Raw genomic sequence first — 24,150 nt, forward strand, 5'->3', positions numbered from 1 at the left:
TAATTCAATATATTTAGCGACAGATAATATACGTTTTACCACAGGTTGTTGTATAAAAATTATAAAAAGTTGATTGAAGACAGTTAGACATTACAATAATTAAAAAATGTAGGTAATATAAAGGAGCCAGTCATGGCGCAGGGGCACAAGTATAAAAGCGGACTTGTAGGTTTGAGAAAATGAAATCTGACTGTTGTCGAGACAAAGCGCGGCTTCAGTTCCTCTACTCAATGTGTCTTAACACTAGGTTCCCTCTGCCTACTCTGTCGTTTTTTATTACTATGCTTTTTATTACTATTTTTTATTACTATGCTTTTGTTTTTATTCTTTTAGTTTACTTGTAGTTGTGGTTCTTCATTGTATGTTCGAGATTTGAAATATTTGTCAATGCAAAATGATCATCACATTCAAAATCAATTATAATTTAGTCCTTTTCAGGGCTTATAACTATAAAATAAACAAATAATTGATATAAATCCTTCCACTAATTTCAAAGATGTGCTTTAACCGACCTACCTAATAGTAATAGTAATAATAGTTTTTTTTATCATAAATGACTTATTAAAACATATTTAATGTACCAATTTTTTTAACTATTTCTTCATATTATAGAAGAGAAGACAAGACTCGATTAATGGAAAAATAAGTTATAGTTATTTTAGATTTTTATATCTCAATATTTATTCATAAATTTTTTCCATGTTCGAACTTCGCCTGAATTTGTGAATCATGAATAAACTTATAGCCGCCTGCATTCGGATCAGCTCCTGTAAAATAAGTTTAAAATAAGATGATATGAAAAAAAGTTTGACTAGATATATGTGAGTGAAATATGTACGTAAGACGTAATAATGTAGTAATATTTTTATTATTTTTTTTTATTATAATATTTTTTATACCTGGACCGTTAGCTGAAAGGTGTGAATTCCCAATGATGACATCCTCAGAACCAGTATCTCTGTTTTCTGTTCTAAAGTTCGACGGTTGGACCTAAGAAAAAATATTAAAAAAAATATTCTACAAATACCTATTTATGTTGTTGTGTTTAAATATAGGTATATTAATATGGTGATTAATTAACATGTCCGCAAGGTATAACTACAATTATAATATAATAATATAAAACCTGTCCATCATTCCTCAGCAAATCAGGCATTACTACGCCTCCTGGGTATCTGTTGTATATGCCATTCAAGTTGTAGTGTAAGTTCATGTCAGGTCCAATGTTAGCTTTAAGAAGTTGCTCCCATATTCCACCTAATTAAACAATGATATTTGTTCACAACATTTTTAATTGGATATTGATTCTTTAATCACACATGTCGAAAGAATAGAAAAGAAAACGCGGTCGATTGTGAACCTACCGAGGGTTCTGGAAGGAGATTTAAAAGTAGATAAGTAAATAAACTACAACCGCAACTAGGTATAACATTTTAAGTTTATAATCAATGTTTTCTATGACATAAGTACCTATAAATTTTAATTTTTTGGATATTTTTCTTTATTTGCATTAGGTACAACTTCTCACTTTCTCGGCAGATTTCATAATTGGTAGGTCTATGGGAATTGGGAAGTAACCCAATAGACCTACAATTATTAGATTTAATTACGCGGCAAATTTCATACAAAATGCTCTAAGAGACCGTGGGTTTGGATATTTGATATTATTTTTCGCTCTACGTTATTTTTTTATAAATTTTCTTGACAAAGGGACAACGAAGTAATCCTGTAAAAGTTATGATTTTTACTTTTAAGATACTGAACCACTTACTGACCATAAATATATAGATAAATGATAGAGAAAGAAAAGCATGTGAATAAATGAGAAGAAAAAGATTCAACATACCTTTGTCGATAGACACGATAGGTCTATTAGATTGCCAAGGATATTCTCCATGAGCTTGGAAGTAGATGGCATACGTAGATAGCTAGATTAAATAATTTTTTGTACGTTAGATATACATTATAAGAGGCTGTATTAGAGGCTGTATTGTATTATCTGCTAGTGTCCAGTCACTAAAGTTGAATAAAAACCATCAACCATCGCGAATATTTTACACTTTTAAATTCTTATATATTTTTATCATTAACATTATAATGTTGTTGCGAAAATGGCTTCAATCCTTCTTCATATGAGTAGGTACTTAACAATTCTGTAGGTGGATGTAGGAAGTGTAAAGTAGGTAGCTGCCCAAACTATTCTAACGACAGAAATAGACTGCTACAGGGTAAATTAACCTACTGTTCTTGTGAATTCTTTAAAATATTATATACATAAAACCCCGTGACAGTCGCTAATTTATAAAAAGTTTCAAGGTTTACCTGAGTGTAGTATAGAGCGAGCCAATATTTACCACCGTGCCCTACAAAAGCAGTTTCGTTAACATCCAGTAAACCCATTGGCATGGGTTGGTGTAAGGTTTCTGGGGCTATGTTAAGGTTGCAACCGTACCTAGGAAAATTAATATATATATAAATATATACGAAAATTGCTAATAATTAAAAACTGTATTTCGTTTAATAATTATAGATTAACTAATGCAGTACTTACCAATCAGGACATGCTTTTAGAATATCGAAAGGAGCACGATAGTATTCGGCCCTTCGGACCACGGGATTCCGGATATTAAATCTTTCATTTGGATCAGTTAAATTAATTCGTCTAAATTTTACATCTCGTCTTTCACATATGTAATCGTAATGAAATTTTGGTACAGATTCGCCACGAGCGCAATATGTCGCTTTAAGTGAATAATTATCATTAATAAGTAGGTATATATTAAATGTAGAAGAGTATGTAACGAGTATATAGACACGCTGGCTTACTTTTATAAGTTCCATCAAGAGAATTTACAGCTGCGTACCAATCGATACAATATCTATATCCTAGTACTGTTGGATATCGAAGATATGGCACCTTACAAGAAAATCGACCTTCTTGGTACATGGCGCCCTGAAGTTAAATCATTAAAAAAAATTGCAATGGCGTCAAAATTTTTCGAATTTTCCCAATAAATTATGCGATTTATCATAAGTAACTGTTATTTTTTACATACTTTGCATATAACGCTTCTCCTCCCCGGAGGTCTTGAAACTCCCCCGAAACAATAAGTGCGGGTGCCGTTAATCATAATTTCAGTAGCCCCGATATGCGATATCAGAGTTATTCCGTTGATACCAGCTAAAGCAAATCGCTGTAATCCAGCTCTTTTACGTACTTCGACGTTATTTTTCATGCTCATAGTATTTACAATAGCTTGCCACCCGTAAACAAACTCGTGCATTGGACCTGGGAAATAATTACTTCGACAAAACAGGAATTTATAATATACAAAAAAAAAATAGCGAACTATTAATTTTTATTTTACACAAATTAATTTAAGACGATAAGTTTAATACTTATCGCTTTAGCATTATGCTATCCTGCTTTAAATCTACGTCCAATTTTCCTGCACACTGCACTGCGGGTTGTTTGGTGGAAGTCAATCAACCAACCAGAGCAAAGAAATGAAATTAATTTAAATATAAGCTTTCCCCAAAGTGAGATTGAACTCACAACCATCAGACGCTATTTCACTGCGCTACGACATTGCTTCTAGCTGGACAGTTTTTTAATCATAGTAAAGATATTTCTCTTCCAGGCTAGCTTTAAAATGGCTATTTTAATAACATCTAATGTACTTTAATAGCTAAACTAATAAATGAGCGAAACCAATGCCGAAGCTGTCGCCATCAAGAAAATTGAACATCTCCCCAAACGAGTCCGGCATCAGGCCGGCGATCACGGTGGATGTCTGCAATCCATCATCAGGCAACATAGGAGCAATTTCATCTGGCGGAGTTGTGAATTCATGAGATACATTACTGAAGTGAGCTCGAGATGCGTTGACCTATTTATTATAGAGGTATAATAAATATACATTTTTTATATTTTACTATAAAAAATATATTACAATAAAACGAAAATTGTATACTTACTTTTAAAGAGCTAGTGGGCAAAAGTAAAAGTACAATAAAATATAAAAACATTGTAATAGTTACATCGAGTTCAATTCAAAAGATTTGTTTTCAACTAATTGATTAGAAAAACCACAACTTGTTAGTAAGTCGTTAACATTCTAATCAAATTAAAGAAATAATGCTGAAAGTTAAAAATATGAACTATATAACCTACTATCAAGGTAAGTAAGTATGTAGCTCTTATTCAATGTTTCACCTTTTTCCGCTTGGGAATATTTTACAACAAGAATTACTCGATCTTTATTACTTTTTAATTTTTTTGTATCAATTGGTTATTTTTTTTATAGGAAGTTTTTTACTTTCTGTTGGATTTAAAAAACAAATAAACTTTGTTTATAAAAAGCTATTCATTTAATCCAGTAACAACAGTACAAACTGGTAACTAATTATATAGCAGAACAATTTCAAAATAACAATCAGATCATCATTTAATACATTAATAAATTGATTTCTACTTTCTTCTTCGTTTTAGAATATTCATTTTATAAATAGAATATTTTAATATTATTTATTGGCATTCATTTACAAAGTTAAATTAACATGTCATACAAAAAGTATTTGCACATAACAAAAAAATCTGTGATTGGGACTTTTTCTATAAAAACTGAATACATTATTATTCATAAAAGCAAAACCACACAATTCAACGACACCACTAACCAAATCAAATAAACCTAAAACATTTAAATATTTTTTTTAGTTACGAATTAATCTATATTTAAGTTAGAAATTGTAATAAAGACAAAAAACATAACAACAAAAACAAATAAAAATGCATCAAAGTAAAACTAACAAAATCTTGAGACTGAAAAGTAAAAAAACTTTAAAGGTAAAAAAGTTTGGAATTTTCACTTATTTGCATTTTTATGTATAAAAATAATATTTCAATTTTGCGCCACAATTTTATTAAACCATGTACGCCATAGTATTTTATTATTGAACAATTCTAATATAGAAACTATGACACATAAAATATGTTTAATTCATTATAAACCATTATCAAAATATAATATGTATAATATCCTCTTCATATATTTCTTTATAGGATTTAGAACATAATATTACATATTTGTATGGTAAGTAACACATTTCGAATAATATGTATAAATACACTTTAAGAAGATTTTTTTTTCTGATAATTTATTTTCTTTTTTGAAAATAAAAAAAAAAGATAAAGTTCATAGTAACATCGATTTGGCAAATACAATTGCAAAAACAATACTAAAAATAAATCAGTGCATTAAAAACATAAAAACATTCAATACAAATAATAATAGTTTTAAAAGTAGATTTGATTTCTTTTAAATATGAAAATATTTTATGATGTTGTTATGATGTATATATCTAGATACAGTAGTTTTGTCTCAAAAATCTACGTTAAGCTCAATCGTTTTCAACTCCGACAACAAAAAAATAACTATTTATCTAAAATAATACGAAATAATTTATAATCAAAATATGCAAGTTTGACTTGCCATTTAGAGATCCAATACCAATGCCTCGAGAATAAATTAAATAAAAAAAAAATTGTGTGAATTATTTAAGTTATTTGTGATACAATAATAATACAACCATTAAAAAAATATAAACGAGATAACAATAAAAAATGACAAATAAAGAAAATCAAATCAAATAAAATAAGAATCAAATAAATTTTTAAAAAATCTTAAGATATACATATTGTAAACAGAGAAATTTCAATTTTTATGAAAATTGTCATGTATTTATGACCTAATTGATCATTTGATTTGATTCTATAACAAGTAACATTTATACTTTTAGTATAAAATAATATAAAGAAAAGTATATAATATAAAGCAATTAATAAAATAGATCTAAGGTTAAGAAGTAACAGATCTAAGGTTATGAGGTATTTAAAGCAAAAGCAATATTCCTAATGGCATTAGTTTTTTTAACCAGGGATCTTACGGATATAAAATGTCAGATTTGGATACGGATTTCAGATCCCAGTTTTTTTTTAAGAACTTGTTATTGACAGTTTGTTATATATTTTGTTGTTCTTTTTAAGAAACCAATATTTTTTTGTATTAACGTTAGTTCGTACTAAGCCCTATTGTATCAAAAACCTATGCGAAATTATCAGAAACTATTACATCGGATTTGGTTATGTAGTGGGTGGTTTATTATTGTGAATATCGGATACTTTCGGTTACAGAGCTCCATAACATCCTTTTTTCATTTCATTAAAATTTAATCATATCTTACTACATTGAAATATATTCTAGAATATTGCACTCTTATTTGTTTCCTAAAGACCTCCTCAAGGCCTTTATAATTGTGCTACTGTATACTTTTCTAATTTAAAGGATTTTTTAATAATGAATACACTTCTAATATAACAATTACGACAAACATTTTACATTTTTGTTCGGTAACATAACACATTATTTTAATTTTTAGTGCCATAAGCATAACTTTAATGTTTATATCAAATCAATAGATATAATTTAACTCATTTAGATAATTTATTGAAGAATTTTCAGTCTTATTTATATATTATATATAAAACGACAATTCAGACTTTTTCGATTTTATTTGAATGGCATTAGGCATACAGGGTTTTCTTACATATAATATATTGTTAATAAAGAATACCAACAATAAAGTATATTTATAAGATTCGTATTTGTAGTATAAAGATAGCCTCGATAGTTTATATCTTAGGGCCAATTAAGTCGCCATATAAGAATTACAATATTAGTATTGTTTTCTCATAACATTTTGTATTTTATAATAAAAAATAATATATTATGTATTTTGCATTCGACAATATATATTAAGCACTCAAAGAATAATAATTAGTAAGTCTTCAATAAATAGTGAGCAATCATATATAACTTACGAACTACGTAGCGATACTCTTTTATTTATTTACACACTGGAAATATATTGATTTCAATGTACAAATAAAGAAGCAGTTTCTTTAAACTGGGTTCCTAAAAGAGCGAATTATATTAGACATGTAAATCATATAAAAGCGAATACAGCAATATCCATTTTTTTCTCAAATAAATTGCAAAACCAAATATATTTTTTAAATGTTTTTGCATAAGTGATCATATATTTTCTAATGGTAAATAATATTTTTTCTTAGTTTAATTTTCCAAATATTGGTCTGAATGGAAATTACTTTATTTACTTCTGCATGATTCATAATATGTATCTAATATACAAAAATAAATAAACATTTGTTATAACTAGATAATTGGCTTATACAGAAAGTTAAGAAAGCAAAGTTTAATTTTGTATAGATGGTTACAAGGAGTCTTAGAATTTTTTTTATTATTATTAATACAAACATTTAGTTTGTCCCCAATGAAGTTAATTATTATCAAGGATGTTACAGATGTAGCATTTCAGAACTTCATACGGATGTAATAAGAATACTGTAAGGGTTTTGGTTATGCATTTAATGTTTGTATTTAGCGCTACATGGCCTAAGCTAAAAACCTATCATAATATGTCTTATCTAGTCCAGATAAGACATATTATGATAGGTTTTTGGGACATTTCGGACATTATCGGATTTTAGTTCCGTGTACTAAGCTCCATAACATCACTGTTAATAATAAAAAAAAAATACCCCAATTAGTAATAATATGAGAACACTAATATCTAGTAACAACACATAAAGCGCTTGGATTCAATGCAACAAGTATAAAAATATATTTGAAAAAATATATTTTTAGATTTACTCTCATCTCTATAATAATAAATATGTTTAGCTACCGGCTGTTAATTTACTCTTCTTTATCTTCCACTGCTGACAAGAACAGTTTTTGACAGAAGTGTGTGAATTTGGCTGAAATAATATAAATTGTGTATAAGTTTTTTTTGCCCCATGCTGTATCTTACATATAGCAGGACTTACTACTACTCACAACTATTAAGATACTGCGTTTTTTCCTCCTAATTATCTATTAATCATTTTCTAAGAATCTTTTATATGTCCGAAATGTCCCAAAAACCTATGATAATATGTCTTATCTAGTCCAGATAAGACATATTATGATAGGTTTTTGGGACATTTCGGACATTATCGGATTTTAGTTCCGTGTACTAAGCTCCATAACATCACTGTTAATAATAAAAAAAAAATACCCCAATTAGTAATAATATGAGAACGCTAATATCTAGTAACAACACATAAAGCGCTTGGATTTAATGCAACAAGTATAAAAATATATTTGAAAAAATATATTTTTAGATTTACTCTCATGTCTATAATAATAAATATGTTTAGCTACCGGCTGTTAATTTACTCTTCTTTATCTTCCACTGCTGACAAGAACAGTTTTTGACAGAAGTGTGTGAATTTGGCTGAAATAATATAAATTGTGTATAAGTTTTTTTGCCCCATGCTGTATCTTACATATAGCAGGACTTACTACTACTCACAACTATTAAGATACTGCGTTTTTTCCTCCTAATTATCTATTAATCATTTTCTAAGAATCTTTTATATGAGTCAAATTCAAATTCCAGTTATTTACTATCTATTCATATTGTTATGATTTTATGATTTATTATTTTATTGTAAAAGTAAACTTAGCAATTGAAAGATATGTTTTAAATAGTTCAAGGAATTACCAAGAAGTATGATTATTGTCACTATTTCTTGCAGAGATTATTATACTGGATTCCTTCTTGATTTTAACTTATTACAGGTAAAATCCTTGTGCAAAAATCTGCACTCATTATTTATATATAATATAATGTAAATGCAACATAGTGCCTGACTGATGTAAGGTCTAAGTATCTTCATCAAAAGTAATAATAAAATAATATCAACTCACTAGAAACATCTCGTACAGCTTTAGGTTCAGATTTCACCAGAAGGTAGTAAACAGGTACTCCTGCGAGGGTCATGAGAGCTCCAGCGATGACTGCGGTGGGTTCACTCACTATTGGCACTACTAATAAAATGGCACATATAGTGACAAAAACTATTGGCATCCACAGTGATACCTGCAATCATAAATAGAAAATAAAATTAACTATATTAGAAAAATATTTTAGAAAATGCATAAAAATTTCAAGTACTAACAAGTAGATGTAGCTTTATAAGAATGTATGGCTTAGCATGCAGGGTTAAAAACTTTCGCAAGATATAATATGTTCCATTTATATTTTTGTATTAATTTTACTTTAACAGTTTTGAATATACAAAGAAATTTTAATTTACCTTAATAGGTCTAGTTAAATGTGGTTTTTTATATCGTAGCCACAAAACTGCACTGCAACTGAGCGTTGTAAAGAATGACTCCACCACTGTGCAGTATGTTATGAGTGACGTCAAATTATTAGGAATCAACATCAAAAGTGAGATCAACATCTGAAAATATTAGTAACATCAATGGAGAATTGTCTAAAAGCTAATTATTTAAATTAATAAAACAATCTATGAACACTATTAATTTGTATATAATTGAATAGTTGCAAAAAATTATATTAAAATCATTAGTATATTTATTATATTTATATTACACTGTTACACAATTAAGTTTCCTCATTCAGTACATATTGTTTCTCATATTCTTTATACATTTCAAATAGGCATTTGTGCATAGACTTCATATTCATAAGAAAAAGCTGATAAATAGATAGTAAAAAGAAATTGCTTAATATTAAATATTCCCATATATAAAATGGAAAATAAAAACAAACTCAGAACTAACCAAAAACATTAAGGAAGGCATTGGGGACATGCATTTCACGTTAATATGGGCGAGAAGCTCTGGCATATGACCGTTCCTGGCTCCAGCGAAGCACATCCGCGATGACGTCATTATATGCACCGACAGACCTCCAACTATTGCTACGGCCACTAGAGTCGGCATCGCATATCTAAACCAACCCAGGGCAGCTGATGAAAAATCCTGAAATCAATTATATTGATTTTGTTGTGTTGTTGAGTATTAAGCATTTTGCCAATGTATTATTGTATGGACATTGTAAATAATACAACAATTATATTGTGGCACAAACATTATTCACCACATATCGGCATGTATACATAAGCATTAAATATCATAATAAATATCGTCAAAATCTATTTTAAAAAATCTTATGTATAATTCTTTAATAATCAATTAGAGATTATTGCCATTTGAAACAATTTAAATATAATGTCTTAAAAATTATCTTTCATGAGTGTGGAGATAAACCAGAAAATCATGAGTTGAGCGGCGACTTTGGTGGAACTCAGGTTGAGGAGCTAGGTTTCTTATTATGCTCTTAATCACTCTAGAGGGCGTCGAAGTAATAACAATAGGCCTGTAGTTAGTTGAGTTCGAACCTACGCCTTTCTCTGAGATCAGGTAGATAAGAGTGCTTTTCCATGAGATGAGGGATTACGCCCACTGAACAAGAGTACCGAAACAAACGTGTTAGCGCTGAAGTCAACTCAGAACACTACAGGAGAGATTCCATCTCTTCATCATCTCTCTTCTCGACTTTTATATGTCCAAAGAACAGGGATACAATATGGTATTGAAAAAATAAATAAATAAATAAAATGTACTCACAACAGCTATAGCTTCTGTAGCTCTCACGCCAACTGGCCCTAATACGGCCATGTACGATACATTTGCTAGCAAATATATGATTGTGACCAGAGGCAAAGATATATATATAGCCCGAGGTAAGTTTATGAACGGGTCACAAAGCTCTTCTGTCATAAAATTAAGGTAGTTCCTAGAAATTTTTCAACTATTAGTGTATATTGTCTTCTTTTATCTGTTTAAGAAATAAGTTTGATAAATTAATTATTTTTAGGATAGGGAGAGGTATATTTGTCATGTAACTTTTATTGGACTGGATATTTGAAAAAATGTGTCATTTTGTGGCAAAGCAGCACATCATTTAATTCTGAGTGTGATGGCTGTGAATTCAAAAAATATTTTAATTTTTCTGCTATATGCAGTAAACAGCAACAAAAAAAATATGTCTCAACTTACCAACCCGAGTAAGAGAATATCCCTGAGTAGAAGGCAATAGACCAGTCACTTACAGAAGTCTTTGTACCGACCCATCCATCTTCAAAGTTTTCTGTGCCTCCTATAAATATGCATTTTAATAGTTTTTATAGCTTTACCCTGATACCAAAAAAAAATATTTAAATTTTTATTAAGTGTTAAATAAGATATATGTGAAATTTATATATATTGATTACCTCCTGCCATCCAAATAATCCCACCCAGTATAATAATGACCAGTGCTAATATTTTAGTGAACATGAACACATTTTGCACGCGTGTAGTGAATCTTACATCATAAGCATTTATGAATGTTAAAAAACCTGCAATGAGTGTAATTGTGATTAATGGCACTATATTTACCACTTTGGCATTGGCATGTTTCTTTGGACATATAATGAGATGCACAGACACTACAGCTTCGAAAAGTTTGTCGTTATTGGGAACACAGTGAAAAAAAGATTCAGCATGTTATCACCCTTGCAATTGACTGAAGCCATTGTTAACATACATCTCACCATGACTATGGTCTTCAGATATGAAGGACTGACCATAGAGAGATATCAACCAACAACATGTGGGCCTCTAGTTGTCACTTAAAGCAATGATTGTCTTATTGAAATTGAATTACATTTAATGTATGACAAGAAATTCTTCAGGCTAATTATTTTACTGTATGGCAACACTAAAGTAGTGCAACACTGAAAATTCAGATTACTTGCAAGTTTACCAGAGGGAGTATTAAGACATTTCCAACTAACAGCACAATTTTATTGTAGGTATTGTAGGTCGACAGGTGAAACTCAACATTGTGTTTTGTCTTATTTCTGAAGCAAGGAACTGAACATAATTGATTCTCTCCAGGTGAAGGTGGGAATTAACTATTATAGTCAGAGACTGAGAAAATAAATATTATACTTACAAATGGTCACAGCCGCTATAAGTTTCCTACTCAATGGATCTATGGGACAATTAGGAAAAATTGGTTCAAGAAGATTATTTGCAAATGTAAGTGACATTATAGCATTTGTACTTGGCCTGAAAACAAAATTGGAGATTTCAGTTATAGTATATCATGGGAAATTTACAATGTGTTACTTATTTTGAATAGTTTTCAACAAGCAAGAAAAGTCAAAAATTTTAACGTACACAAACACCATGTTGGCATCCCATAGGTAAAGAAAAGCAGGTAAGGGTCCGTATGCTTCATTAATATAATGATAATCTCCACCACTCTGAGCAAGTGTTGTGCCTGGGAAGGTAAATAATTATTTGTAAAAGATACAAATCTCTAGATGGCAACAAATGATAACAAAGTAAATAATTAATATGTTGAGTGTAATTATATTTTCCATGTATTTTTATGTGTAATTCTACATTACAAATTTTATATTGTTATTTCTTTTCTTTTTATTATTTTATATTGTAACTCTAAAAAGGGATTCTCCTAGTAATTTCTTCATCTATTTACTATTTTTACTATTTTTTGAAATATAAACTACATTATCAATGTGAAGTCAATTTTCTTTTACCTAATTCAGCATAAGACATTGCTCCAAGGGTTGCTAGCACTCCACAGGCAGCCCATACTGATAATGCACCCCAAATTGATCCTGTTTTTTCCAGAACTTCTTTGGGAGATATAAAAATTCCACTTCCAAATATAATCCCCAGTATAATGGCTACCCCTTCTAGCAGTCCCAGTTGTTTCCTCATTTTTACCCTTTCGTCACTCATGATTATAATATGAATGTAAACTATTGCAAGCAAATTCTAGAAAAAAGATCTAGAAATACGACTTTCTTAACAAGTGTATCACGTTTCACCAGTTATCCCGTTATAATACCAACTCGTATTTTAACATTAACCTATATTAAAATAGAAACAAAACAAGTATATAATTGACCTCTCACATTGTTAATTGTTAATTTTAATCTAATCCATTAACATAAATAATTTATATATTTAAATTTTTTGTACAATTATGTCTTATACCTATCAGTTATATATAGTTATATTCACAGAACACATTTACACATATTTAATGTGACAAATGACAATAGGCACGACCACAGAACACATTTACTCACGACGATTTGGGCACGACGCTAGGGATGCCCGATGCCGGATGTTAGCTGACAAAATATCGATATTTTAACATCGATGTTGCATTAATGAAAATATCTTAACATCGATGTTGCATCAAGTAAAACACGGATAACCGACCAAAATTTACGAATGCTTCCACACACATTTTAGAATAAAATGACATGAGAACAATTTTGTAGAAAGTTTACGATCCCGCTTAGCCGCTTTAGCCCCTCTAAAGCGGATAGTTTCATTATATAAAAAAAACATTTTAGTTTACTTGAAATTCATATATTTGACAATTATCAAAATTACAATATTGTTAATTAATGAATTTACTTAATACCGTTACTTAATAATAATTTAGCAATATGGTGAGCTCTAATTTGCTGTATTAGCAGATACGTTCACGATATGATTATGCCAATAAGCTCAATTCAAAATAATTTTGGTGCTATTTCTGGATCAGGATCTGGATAGTATTGGAGTAAATCTGCAACGGGAGCTTCTTGATCTTCATAGAAATCACACGCCAATAAATATTCTCGCTTAGAGTAATCATCACCTTTACAAAACATTTCACCTAAAATTGTAATGAATAGTATATATTTAACTCAATAGTAAATTTTGTATTTATTTTTATCAATTATTTAAATACAAGGAATCGTTTTAATGTAAGCTTTTACCTTCAATGTACATTATATGGACTGGGCTTTTAGCTTCCAGAGCGCCAACACAGTAATGCTCTTCAGTAAGACTTGGATGCCAATACATAATGGCATCTCTACACGAAGGTCCAGCAATAGGGAGTAGTATTCTATCCTGTAGAAATTGTATTTGATAAAATAATAAAATATTTGTAAGTATAGTAAATATATTGTAGATATCCAACTTAATATTACCTTACATATAATTTTATTGTTAACAATGGGCTCTTTTACTTCGCCAGTGCAAAAAAATTTACGTTTTTTCCTCATAATAACTGTACTTACTTCTAGTACAGTTTTTATACTGTTGCCTACAATATAAAAAATATAAAAGTATAATACATATAATGTTAATATTAGGTATAACAAGGTATTCAACATGTTTAGGGCAGCCCTTAAAGCACTACAAACCCTTTTCTCCATTTATAGCTTCTAATTCACGCATACCCCTCACTTGGGTTTCTCTACTATTTTGCTGTTTCATGTACGTAGCTAATCTGTTCATGGCATCTACAAATTCGTCAATAGGACCTAAAATATAATAAATATTAATTGTAAAAATATTATGAATTAATATTTTTAGGTGAACTTTAATAAATATAATAAATATCGATCTAGGTCACACTTTATAATAAAACTTTCATCAGTTTTACGATTTATAAAGAGTATTTATTAAAACAAAGTTGATGTAATTTATTATTTTGACACCAACTTTTTTACCACGTTTAGTCCAAGAAAACTACATAGATACCATAAAAATTACATAAGTCCTAATAAATTTACCCTTTTTCAGTGACAACGAGGCAACGACGATACAACTTACAACGAACTTATAGAATGAATCATATTATATTCCACGCAAAAGAAGTTGTGGTCATCAAATAATATGATTACGAAATTAAATTCTAGAGAAATATTAAAACAGGATATTACAATTATATCTAAGTACCTGTGCCAAAGCTGCCGCCGTCTAAGTAATTTAAAAATTGATAGAATCGTAAAGCTTCATCGGATTCGATTTCATCCATTACAGGTCTCTATAAGTTATATGAAATATTATTATTTCGTTATAAATTACAAAATAATTTTATTTGAGTTTCTTTTCTATACTCACAAATTTTCCACTCCACGCACCAATATCAGAATATAGTGAGTTGACTCTACTTGGCATCCAGTCTAAAGAAGAACGAGCGACGAGGACAGGATGCTAGAAATACATGATAAATTTTAAACCACCGTTATTAGTATTTTATAAGTTATTATTTCAAATATAAAAAGTCGCAGCGGCAGTTGGTTCGTTATTTCATAAATAACGAACCAACTGCCGCTGCGACTGGACGTGAGGCACAAGCGTGCGAAAGTAAAGGCGACGTGCGCTTGTGAGTTCGATTCTCACTCGAGGTAATGAAATATTTAATCTCCTCGCTCTCGCCCGCTTAGCTAGGCAAATGACGTCTTTGAGTTGAGCAGAAAGTGGGGAAGGGAAGTGTAAATGTAGGTTCCCAGGTTCCCTATGTATTCCCTGTTAAGTGCGGGATACTGCGTGAGATAAAAAAGAATAACGTACCAGCGACGCATGTCTAGTATAAACATATTTTAAAACAGACGCAATCACCAACAATATACTATACATTTGTTGTCGAGTGTTTCCAAACAAGGTGTGCAATAAGTGAAAAATGTAGATTTTTTATTGCCGTACTCTAATTGGAGTTTTGTTGTTCATTTACTAATAGGCATGATTTACCATTTATATAGTTAAATTAATTAAAAAATAAAATAAATAAAAGTTACATTTTATTCATGCTATAAATAATTACTGTGAATTCTATTCCCAAGTCGACTACATACTGATGCATTGTCAACTTAGAATGCTAATCAATTAATTTGTCAATATTAGCGGATAGTTCTAGTATTAGGTAAATGTATCTTTATATAATATATACTCTTTATTGCACTTAATAACAAAGTAGGATATCCCTTGGGAGTACAGGTGGTCCGATACATCGGCGCATCCGATACAATGCGTTTGTCGCGAGCCGGCCGATTTGTTCCTACAGGCTTTCCATTTTCAGGTTTCGGTGTAACATCAAGGTCCTGACGTAAAATGGGGCCTGGGTCACTCGTCTCAGGGCGGGATTTTGGACTACCTGCAAGGTTCTATTGCTGGTTTGTTAGTGCGTACCGCGCCGGGCTGGTCTTATATCAGGTGTGGCCTGACGTAGGCCTTGTGTAGCTGTAGTTTGGTGTGGGAGGGGCGATCTGAGTAGCGGGCGCAGCAGGAAAAGTGCGGCTCTCGCTGCTCGGGTGACGTCTTGTTGACGTGCGCCACCATATTCAGTTTCCTGTCTAGTCTGTCATCCAGCAAAGGAAGAATCATGTCTAATGATAATCTGTCACAACCAATTGCCCCCCTGTGAATTGAGCACCCCTCTTGATAACATTCTCCGTTACAGTTTACAAAATACAAGGAAAACGGTCTGGTGGGATAATATTAGATAAATAAGCTGTTAGTTTTAATAATAGAATTTATAGTTATAGGTGGGCTGGTGAAATAAATATTTAGAGCTTTGAGATCCAAGGATACCTGACTAGCATCCTTGGTTATACCCATGTCTAGTGACTGTAGAATCTCCAAATTTTTGTTTGGCAGAGATCCTGAATTGTTGAATGAATATAGCGACGCTTAGCATCCCTATACATTCTGTTGTAGATGTTACGCAATTTTTTATATATATTTAGATTCTCCAGGGAGGGATATTTTTTATGTTTTACTTAGGCCTTATCACGTTTGAGCATGGTATTCCTTATCTCCTGTGGAAGCCAGGGAGTGGGTGCATGTTTTCGACGTACAGGCCTTGCAGGGAATGGATATCCATGGTTTCAACCATGCTATCAATGTTGTTAGACTCAAGTATTATTGACCGATTGATATTTTTTACATCTTCTCTCAGGCGTTCAAGGTCTATATGCTTAAAATTGTGTAAAATACCTATTATATCTAAATATTTAAAATACTATTTAATGTTAATTAATAAATAATCGTTATAATTTTAGTGAAAGTTTCAATTGTGTATTATGAAGGATAGAAATTATGTTTTTGTTATTTGTTTGTTTAAAATAATAAAAAAAAACAACATTTTATATAAAAACATTTATTTTATATAACATAATACACTGATAGAAAATAAATGTACCATAATATAAATAATGCCCACTAATAAATGTACCATAAACAGTACCTAATTGCAATACAATACAATACAAAATTTACAAACGAATATACTTGCAACTGGATTGTAGACTTTTGAGACATTATTCGTTTATAATAAATTTTGCATTGACTTATATAGAAAATAAGAAGACTGCAAAAAGATATTGCATATTCATAGAGAAACCGCTTAGAGAACATTGTTAGTAATTATCCAATATACTTAATTAGGTACTATGTGACAAGATATCAGGGAGATATATATATATATATATATATATATTTATTTAAATATTAAACTATGTCCCTTTAATATTGCAAATTTATATTGATTAAGATGTATAAGTAATATATATATATTACTTATATAAGTATAAGTCTATAGATGTGTATATAGGGTATAGAGATATAACTTCACAATATATGTAAGTAATGTCAGCCACATACTCGTAGATAGATTCGTGCCTAAAAAAATCTCAAATTATTTAAAAAAAATATTGTTAAACTTTAAGTCATAAATCTTAAGAAAATGTTACATAACATTAAATAAAAGAGGCTTAAATTGTCCGTAACAATAATATATCATAGTTTTTTAAACTAGGTATATAATATATATACGAGTAAAAATTACTAGGTAATCGTTTCGAAAATATTATGCCTAATACAATGGGTATATGTCATACATTGTGGATAAAAGAGTCGCTATTAAAAGTAATTTTAAAGCGAATCATACATTTATATACCTAATGTTAAACATTATAGACATTTAATATTATAGATCTCATATTACATACGAAATGTCAAGTTAAAAGTTTTACTTATCTAGGTACAGTAAGTTTTAAGCGAGATACTTATCAAAGAAGTAATTAAATTACAATATAAAATATAAACATTCGATTTTAAGTCCATCCATTACCCTGAATTTTTGAAACTGACTAAAGAAGATATTAAGCTTTTGTAAATTTGTTTTTGCTATATCCTATATAATTTTATAAAAGTTAAATATATTTTTTTAAAAACCTAACTTGTACTAAAACTAGTTAAAAAGTAAATTTATAATAAAAATATACATATAAATAAATTGTCTATATATAACTAACAATGTCGAATTATTACAATGACATAACTAACTAATAATAAATATACCTAAATTCTGGAACAAAAAAATTGGAACTAGTCCATCCACCATATCTCTATCAGTTCATAATATTCTTAAAAAATTACTGCTTCATATCATTCGTGTTTTTTCTACTATACGTGACGTGATGTCATCGTCATCAAAAGAAAAAGAAATATAGAGTAGCAATTAGAGTTTTGAAGATGAAGAACTTATGCTAGTGGAGGGAGAAACGAGTCTTCTATGGACTACAAGTTAACTCCCCACGCTACTAGCTAAACTATTATTGATACTTACTTCTATCAACGCTTTTGGCCGTAAGCACAGCATCTTCTTACATCTAAGCTACATATATACAATGGTCATTTTGATAGTGTTGCCGACACTTATGTTACAATACTTTAATCTAAATGCTTATATTTAAAGTTTAATAAGAATAAGACTAACACAAAATTTGATTCAATATCGATGTACAGTTAGAGGTATTATAAACCAAATTTTGTCAATATTTAAGAAAATTCAAGAATAGCTTTTCGTAGTTTGAGCAACTTTTATTACCTATGAATAAAAAAAATAGACGAGCTTGTGCAAAGAGGAAGTTATCCATAATTTATATGTGAAAATTTAAAAATATTATTATAAAGAAAATAAATTATAAAGTAAATGCATCATTGCACGCATATTGTAGTACTTATTTCTTTTTACTTGAATTTTTGTGTTCAACTACATGTTCTTAATATTTTTACCCGATTGCACAGTTCAACCCAAGTTATTGAAACAATGAACTATTAATGAAATGAACATACTTACTATGAACTACCTTAACATTAGTAGATAGATATAACTTAGGTAGACTTTACAACAGGGAGCTGGAGTTATATCAACCTGTAATAATCTAATACTGGCGACCGTGTTTTCTAGATTGTAATATTTTTATACAAAGGTCAACCATGTCCCCTTTTAATTCGCTTCAGCCCCTGCGTTGCCATCATATTATTAACTTAAAAGTTTTACCTAAGCCTAAAGTTAAGCCTAATCACTACTTAATTACTTCTTATTATGATTTCGTCCAATTGTTACAGTTTAGGAGAATGGAACTCAAGTGAGGGCTTGTTTCAGAACTTTTTACGACTTATCTACTTAACATCTACCTTATATACTATATTTAAAGTAACTATGGGTGCTATGAAGAATTTTATATAAATTTAAATATATAATATTTAAAAAAAATAATTCGTCATCGAAATTAAAGATAAAATCAAATCGTATAAATTAGTATTTACTTGGTTACGAATCAGTAAATTCTATTCTACTAAATCTGCAATATCCATAGACAGATTTATTTCAACATTATTATCATTAATTATATTTTTTAAAATGTACCAGCTTATAGGTATAATCGTTGTGAAACTAGCCCTCTTATCTTAATCAACTGAAAACTTACCTAGACCTAAATCTAATAGATGATATTTTAATGTTACTATTTTTTCAATAAAACCATCACAAATACCGTCAAAAAAATTGTTAAGGTAGTAACAAAGTGTGACTGTAAACGCGACTGGTTGTGGATTCGATTCCGACTCGAAGAAATGAAATATTTATTTAAATGTATATTTTCATTTCTTCCACTCAACACGCAATGCTCCTAGAATTCGCCGGAAAGTGGGGAACGGAGTGTTGTAACACTAAGTTCCCTCTGCCTATTTTGCTGTGTGCGGAATACGGCATGAAGCTGATTTTTTTTATATTTTGTATTCGCGTGTTATATCTGTTGGTACACTCGTCCTCACTCGTCTTCTTAGTAATTATTGATAGTAAAAATGGTAAAAATTATATGATTGACGTTTTTGAAAATATAAAACAGAGAAAGTAAAGGAATATTTACTTGTCCAACAGGTAAAAAATGTACCTAAATAATTAAAAATAAATAATGTATCTACTACAGTGACTTATAGTAATTACATATATGGGTCATAATCAGAAAAAGTGACCATTTTGTGTCTTTTCTTGTCCCGCTACTTTGAATGCGTTTTAAAAATACAATTTTAAAGATAGCTTAAATATTTTGCCATTTAAGATAAATTTACTTATTAACTTAAAGATTTTTGTAATATTTTAAGTGTATTATGGCTAATAATAGTATTTTTTGTTAGTTGAAAAAAACTTTTCAAAATGCTTCCATACAATTTTTCGTGTCCCATTCACCACTTTACTTTTTAAAACTTGATTTGTTACGAATGTTTATGGTTTTATTTGATTTCAGATATGTTTATATTACTTTACTTTATGCATAATATTGAATAGAACTACTTTTATTGATACATTATTTAACAAATAATATATATTAATTAAGTAAATTTGTCCCAAAATATTGTCTTTTTGTTACTCAGGGCTAGTAACGTACAATTAAATTATGAACGCAATTATTTTGAATGTTATTTAATATTATTTTTTATTGTGGCAACATTATTGTAAAAGTTAATGCTATCGTAGCTACAACCAGTAGTGTTCTCGCAGCAGTCGAGAGGTTCAAACGTTTTTGAGTGAATGAGTGAAATTACATCTCAGGGTTATAAACGGCTTTTATTTTGGTAAGTATTCTATAATTTCGTTTTCTTGTTTATGTTATTTGCTTCTTTTTACAAAATCTCAAAAAAGAACTTCAATGCTTGCACATGCAACACGTGGCTTATGAGCAAATATTTAAAAAGGTTAGAATTTCTCAGACTTCATTTTCAATTTCGTTATATTTCGTTACGTAACGAAACTGAGAAAATATGAAGCCTAGTTCACAATTACGCTACCAATGTTTTATTATATATATATATATAATATAAATTGTACCGAACCGGTGCTTGTATATGGAAGATATGTATATAAGAAAAAAAAATTGCTTGCATATGAAAACAAAAATTAGTGGCTTTTCATAACGTAAACTAACCAAAAGTTTTTAAAGTTTTTTGCCTGTTTGCTTGTTTGTCTATGTGTTTGTGCACGCTAATCTCAGAAACGGCTTAACCAATTTAGATAAAAGCATTATTTTATTCTTCCTGAAATTAGTTGTGATTTTGTGATTACTATTTTCTTCTATGGAAATAGTAAATTAATAAATATGTAGTTAAAGCGGGTGAAGCTTTTATTTAAAAACAAATACCTTCTGTACTAGCGTTGTTAAAGATCTAAACAATAAACATGAAATGTTATTAAATGCCTAATATAATTGATAAATATTATTTTATTTTTAGTAAGCGTCATGGCTCCTATGTCAAATGCTGAAAGACAAAAAAAATATAGAGAACGTCTTAAACAGACCAATCCTATTAAATATGAAGATATGCGGAATAAACACTTACAAAGAATTAAACTTAAAAAAATAAAAATTAATGAACAAAACCAACTTCAACAAGAAAAAACAAGAGCAAAATGGAGAGAATATTCTGATCGATATTATAAAAAAAAGAAAAATAATAAAATTTTAAATGAATCTAGAACTACAAATACTTCAATGGTTTCAAAGGAATGTGTAAAAAGTTGGAAACTTAAAATAATTAATTTTCAAAATAAGCTCCGACAGTGCGAAGATAAATTAAAAAAAACATTAACAAAACAGGAAACAATGAGAAAGCAAATTTATCGCCTAAAACAAATAATTTTCAATGAGAGAAATAAATCAAGACATGTAACAATTGACAGAGACCAATCGATACCTTCTGAATTTAATATTCTTTCGGAGTCTATTAGTTCGATATATAAGCAGTCTTCACCGACAGAAAAAACAGTGATTAAAAAAATTGTAAATAGTCCTATAACTAAGAAGTATCGTATGGTCACAAAATTGGGGCATACTATTGGTATAAAAAGCAGAATTCGTATAAAAAAAAAATTTTCTACACAAAGGAAATCCCTTATTCAACAGATACATAATTTTTATTTGAGAGATGATATTAGCCGAGCTACAGCTGGCAAGAAAGAATGCAAAACTAAAGAAAAAACTAAAATGCAAATACGATTCTTGACAGACACTATATTGAATCTATATAGGACTTATAAAAAAGAAGGAGGCAAAGCGTCGTATTCTACCCTGGTCAGATACCGTCCATTTTACGTCCTGAGTCCAAAGTTACATAATAGAGAAACGTGTGCTTGTATACGACACGCTAACATAGGTTTTAAAATAACGAAACTTTACAAGCTCGGAATCCTAAAAACAAATAAAATTGAAGATATTTTGAAAGATATTGCTTGTAATCTAAGTTGCAAAGAGTGCATGTATGGAAATTGCCATGTGTGTGCCATGAAAAAAGTTGAAATTAAAAAAAATCCTGATGACAAAACCGTCTGTTGGCTGCAGTGGTGTATGAAAACTGTGCCTTACAAAAAAATTAATGAAGAAGGTGAAGAGGTGGAGACTTTTTCTAAAAGATTTTCAAAAGAAGTAATCTCTGATCAGTTTGGTTCCTTATTACAAAAATTTCAACAAGAGGTTACATTATTTAAGAAGCATTATTTCAATATGATGCACCAGCACAAATTATTTCGAGAGTGTGTTGACAATATTAAAAAGAATGAAATTGTAATTGTTGTTGATTTTTCTGAAAACTATCAATGTAAGTATAATTTAGAGATACAGAGTATGCACTATGCCTCCTCACGGACACAAATAACATTGCACACTGGTGTAGCATATGTAAAAAATGAAGATGCCGCTGGATTTTGTTCTATTTCCCCTAATAACGAGCATACCCCGCACTCTATTTGGGCTCATCTGTTACCTGTTTTGAATTCAATTAAGTATCAACACCCTGAGATAGATACCTTACATGTGCATTCTGACGGCCCAACCACACAATACCGGCAAAAGAAGAATTTTGCCCTCTTTGATGTGATTACTAAACAGTTGGGATATAAATATGCTACATGGTCCTATTTCGAAGCAGCTCATGGAAAAAATGCAGCAGACGGTATAGGTGGAGTTTTAAAACGTACATTAGATCGACATGTTGCTTATGGAAAAGATATTTCTAATGCTGTGGAAGCTTTTATGCTATTAAAAGAAGAAACCAATATAAGTCTTTATTATGTATCAGATAAAGATATTAAAGTTATAAAGGAAACTTATGCTGTATTCGATTTATACCCTTTAATTGGAACCATGTCTTTACATCAAATCATCACTACCAATAAGCCTGGTGTAATAAAATATAGACATGTAAGTTGTTTTTGTGGTGATGAGCGGGGAAACTGTTCTTGTTTTAACATAAAACTCCACACCCTCTACAAAGAGGTAACACCAAACATAACTACGAGTACACCAAGGATATCTAAAACAGTAAAAGATACTGATAGAAAAAAAAATACAAAAGAGGAAGGAAACCAAGCTCATAATATTTCAAAAAGGCCAAAATATAGTGAGAGGAAAAGCAATAAGAAATATAAGCAAGGGTCACCAGGAAAAGAGAATAAATCACCACACAAAAGGAATACAGAAAGTGACAATAGTCTCTATGTAAATGAAAAAAATAACTCCGTATCATCTGATATTAAGAAAACTCAAAAAGTTACTATTTTATCGGATATTAAATTACATCCAGACAATCAACGATATTATGATTTTAGTTCACCAGGACCTTCTTCATTTCATATTATTGATCCTACTCATGATATATGTTTATTTAACAACAATAGTAATTCCAGTGATAATGACTCAAATCTTGATATATTTTAAAGTGGATTTAATTTTATCATTAACTTTGTGATCTCTAACTAGAAATATAAGTTTATTATGTTACGAACTAGCATTATTATATTGTTAATATTGACAGTTTGTTATGTTTTCTTCTTACATTTATAATCTGTTAATTCAACGATTGAATCTTTAAAATTTTAATTTGTGTCTCATTAAATAATAAAAAAAAATAGTTTTATTCGTATATCCTTACTTTGTTGTGCATAATGCCTTATGACATCAGTTTCGTAACAAACATTATCAGTATTGTTACATATCAGTTACGT

General features: G+C 29.7%; 4 protein-coding genes across 4 annotated transcripts; 1 reads left to right on the forward strand and 3 right to left on the reverse strand.

Moving 5' to 3' along the window:
- Positions 1 to 671: 671 nt before the first annotated feature.
- LOC146527104 (uncharacterized) lies at positions 672 to 4,029 on the reverse strand. Its single transcript, XM_085206639.1, has 10 exons — positions 3,979 to 4,029; positions 3,713 to 3,890; positions 3,057 to 3,289; positions 2,827 to 2,953; positions 2,552 to 2,741; positions 2,323 to 2,452; positions 1,847 to 1,928; positions 1,127 to 1,257; positions 900 to 990; positions 672 to 767 (listed from the first exon to the last, which is right to left on the reverse strand). Exons 1-10 carry the CDS (start codon positions 4,027 to 4,029, stop codon positions 685 to 687), a joined length of 1,296 nt encoding a protein of 431 aa, XP_085062765.1. The 3' UTR covers positions 672 to 684.
- Positions 4,030 to 4,348: 319 nt separating this feature from the next.
- gb (solute carrier family 7 member genderblind) lies at positions 4,349 to 13,073 on the reverse strand. Its single transcript, XM_085205896.1, has 11 exons — positions 12,551 to 13,073; positions 12,168 to 12,270; positions 11,941 to 12,056; positions 11,216 to 11,341; positions 11,001 to 11,100; positions 10,569 to 10,737; positions 9,720 to 9,920; positions 9,227 to 9,376; positions 8,838 to 9,009; positions 8,289 to 8,361; positions 4,349 to 7,843 (listed from the first exon to the last, which is right to left on the reverse strand). The coding sequence occupies exons 1-10, from the start codon at positions 12,753 to 12,755 to the stop codon at positions 8,300 to 8,302; spliced, it is 1,404 nt and encodes a 467-aa protein (XP_085062022.1). The 5' UTR covers positions 12,756 to 13,073; the 3' UTR covers positions 4,349 to 7,843; positions 8,289 to 8,299.
- Positions 13,074 to 13,381: 308 nt separating this feature from the next.
- LOC146527106 (uncharacterized) lies at positions 13,382 to 15,446 on the reverse strand. The gene is made up of 7 exons (XM_085206640.1): positions 15,381 to 15,446; positions 14,928 to 15,020; positions 14,763 to 14,850; positions 14,225 to 14,344; positions 14,009 to 14,124; positions 13,793 to 13,928; positions 13,382 to 13,689 (listed from the first exon to the last, which is right to left on the reverse strand). Exons 1-7 carry the CDS (start codon positions 15,444 to 15,446, stop codon positions 13,544 to 13,546), a joined length of 765 nt encoding a protein of 254 aa, XP_085062766.1. The 3' UTR covers positions 13,382 to 13,543.
- Positions 15,447 to 20,498: 5,052 nt separating this feature from the next.
- LOC146527107 (uncharacterized) lies at positions 20,499 to 23,957 on the forward strand. The gene is made up of 2 exons (XM_085205897.1): positions 20,499 to 20,729; positions 21,384 to 23,957. Exon 2 carries the CDS (start codon positions 21,392 to 21,394, stop codon positions 23,861 to 23,863), a length of 2,472 nt encoding a protein of 823 aa, XP_085062023.1. The 5' UTR covers positions 20,499 to 20,729; positions 21,384 to 21,391; the 3' UTR covers positions 23,864 to 23,957.
- The last annotated feature ends 193 nt before the right edge of the window (positions 23,958 to 24,150 follow it).

The sequence above is a fragment of the Heliconius melpomene genome, chromosome 21 (assembly GCF_056956725.1).
Source record: "Heliconius melpomene rosina isolate 202511_hmr_F chromosome 21, ASM5695672v1, whole genome shotgun sequence".
NCBI classification, from domain to species: Eukaryota; Metazoa; Arthropoda; class Insecta; order Lepidoptera; family Nymphalidae; genus Heliconius; species Heliconius melpomene.

Excerpts from the sequence above, each read along its gene's own strand:
- LOC146527104 (XM_085206639.1), bottom strand. The coding sequence starts at position 4,029 with ATGTTTTTATATTTTATTGTACTTTTACTTTTGCCCACTAGCTCTTTA. Across the intron at positions 3,290-3,712 it reads TGGCGACAGCTTCGGCATTG|GTCCAATGCACGAGTTTGTT; the intron begins GTTTCGCTCATT and ends ATTATTTCCCAG. Across the intron at positions 2,954-3,056 it reads GGAGAAGCGTTATATGCAAA|GGCGCCATGTACCAAGAAGG; the intron begins GTATGTAAAAAA and ends ATTTAACTTCAG.
- gb (XM_085205896.1), bottom strand. The coding sequence starts at position 12,755 with ATGAGTGACGAAAGGGTAAAAATGAGGAAACAACTGGGACTGCTAGAA. Across the intron at positions 10,738-11,000 it reads ATATTCTCTTACTCGGGTTG|GAACTACCTTAATTTTATGA; the intron begins GTAAGTTGAGAC and ends AAAAATTTCTAG. Across the intron at positions 9,377-9,719 it reads TGCCTTCCTTAATGTTTTTG|ATGTTGATCTCACTTTTGAT; the intron begins GTTAGTTCTGAG and ends TAATATTTTCAG.
- LOC146527106 (XM_085206640.1), bottom strand. The coding sequence starts at position 15,446 with ATGTATAGTATATTGTTGGTGATTGCGTCTGTTTTAAAATATGTTTAT. Across the intron at positions 14,345-14,762 it reads CGGCGGCAGCTTTGGCACAG|GTCCTATTGACGAATTTGTA; the intron begins GTACTTAGATAT and ends ATTATATTTTAG. Across the intron at positions 14,125-14,224 it reads AGCTATAAATGGAGAAAAGG|GCAACAGTATAAAAACTGTA; the intron begins GTTTGTAGTGCT and ends TTTATATTGTAG.
- LOC146527107 (XM_085205897.1), top strand. The coding sequence starts at position 21,392 with ATGGCTCCTATGTCAAATGCTGAAAGACAAAAAAAATATAGAGAACGT.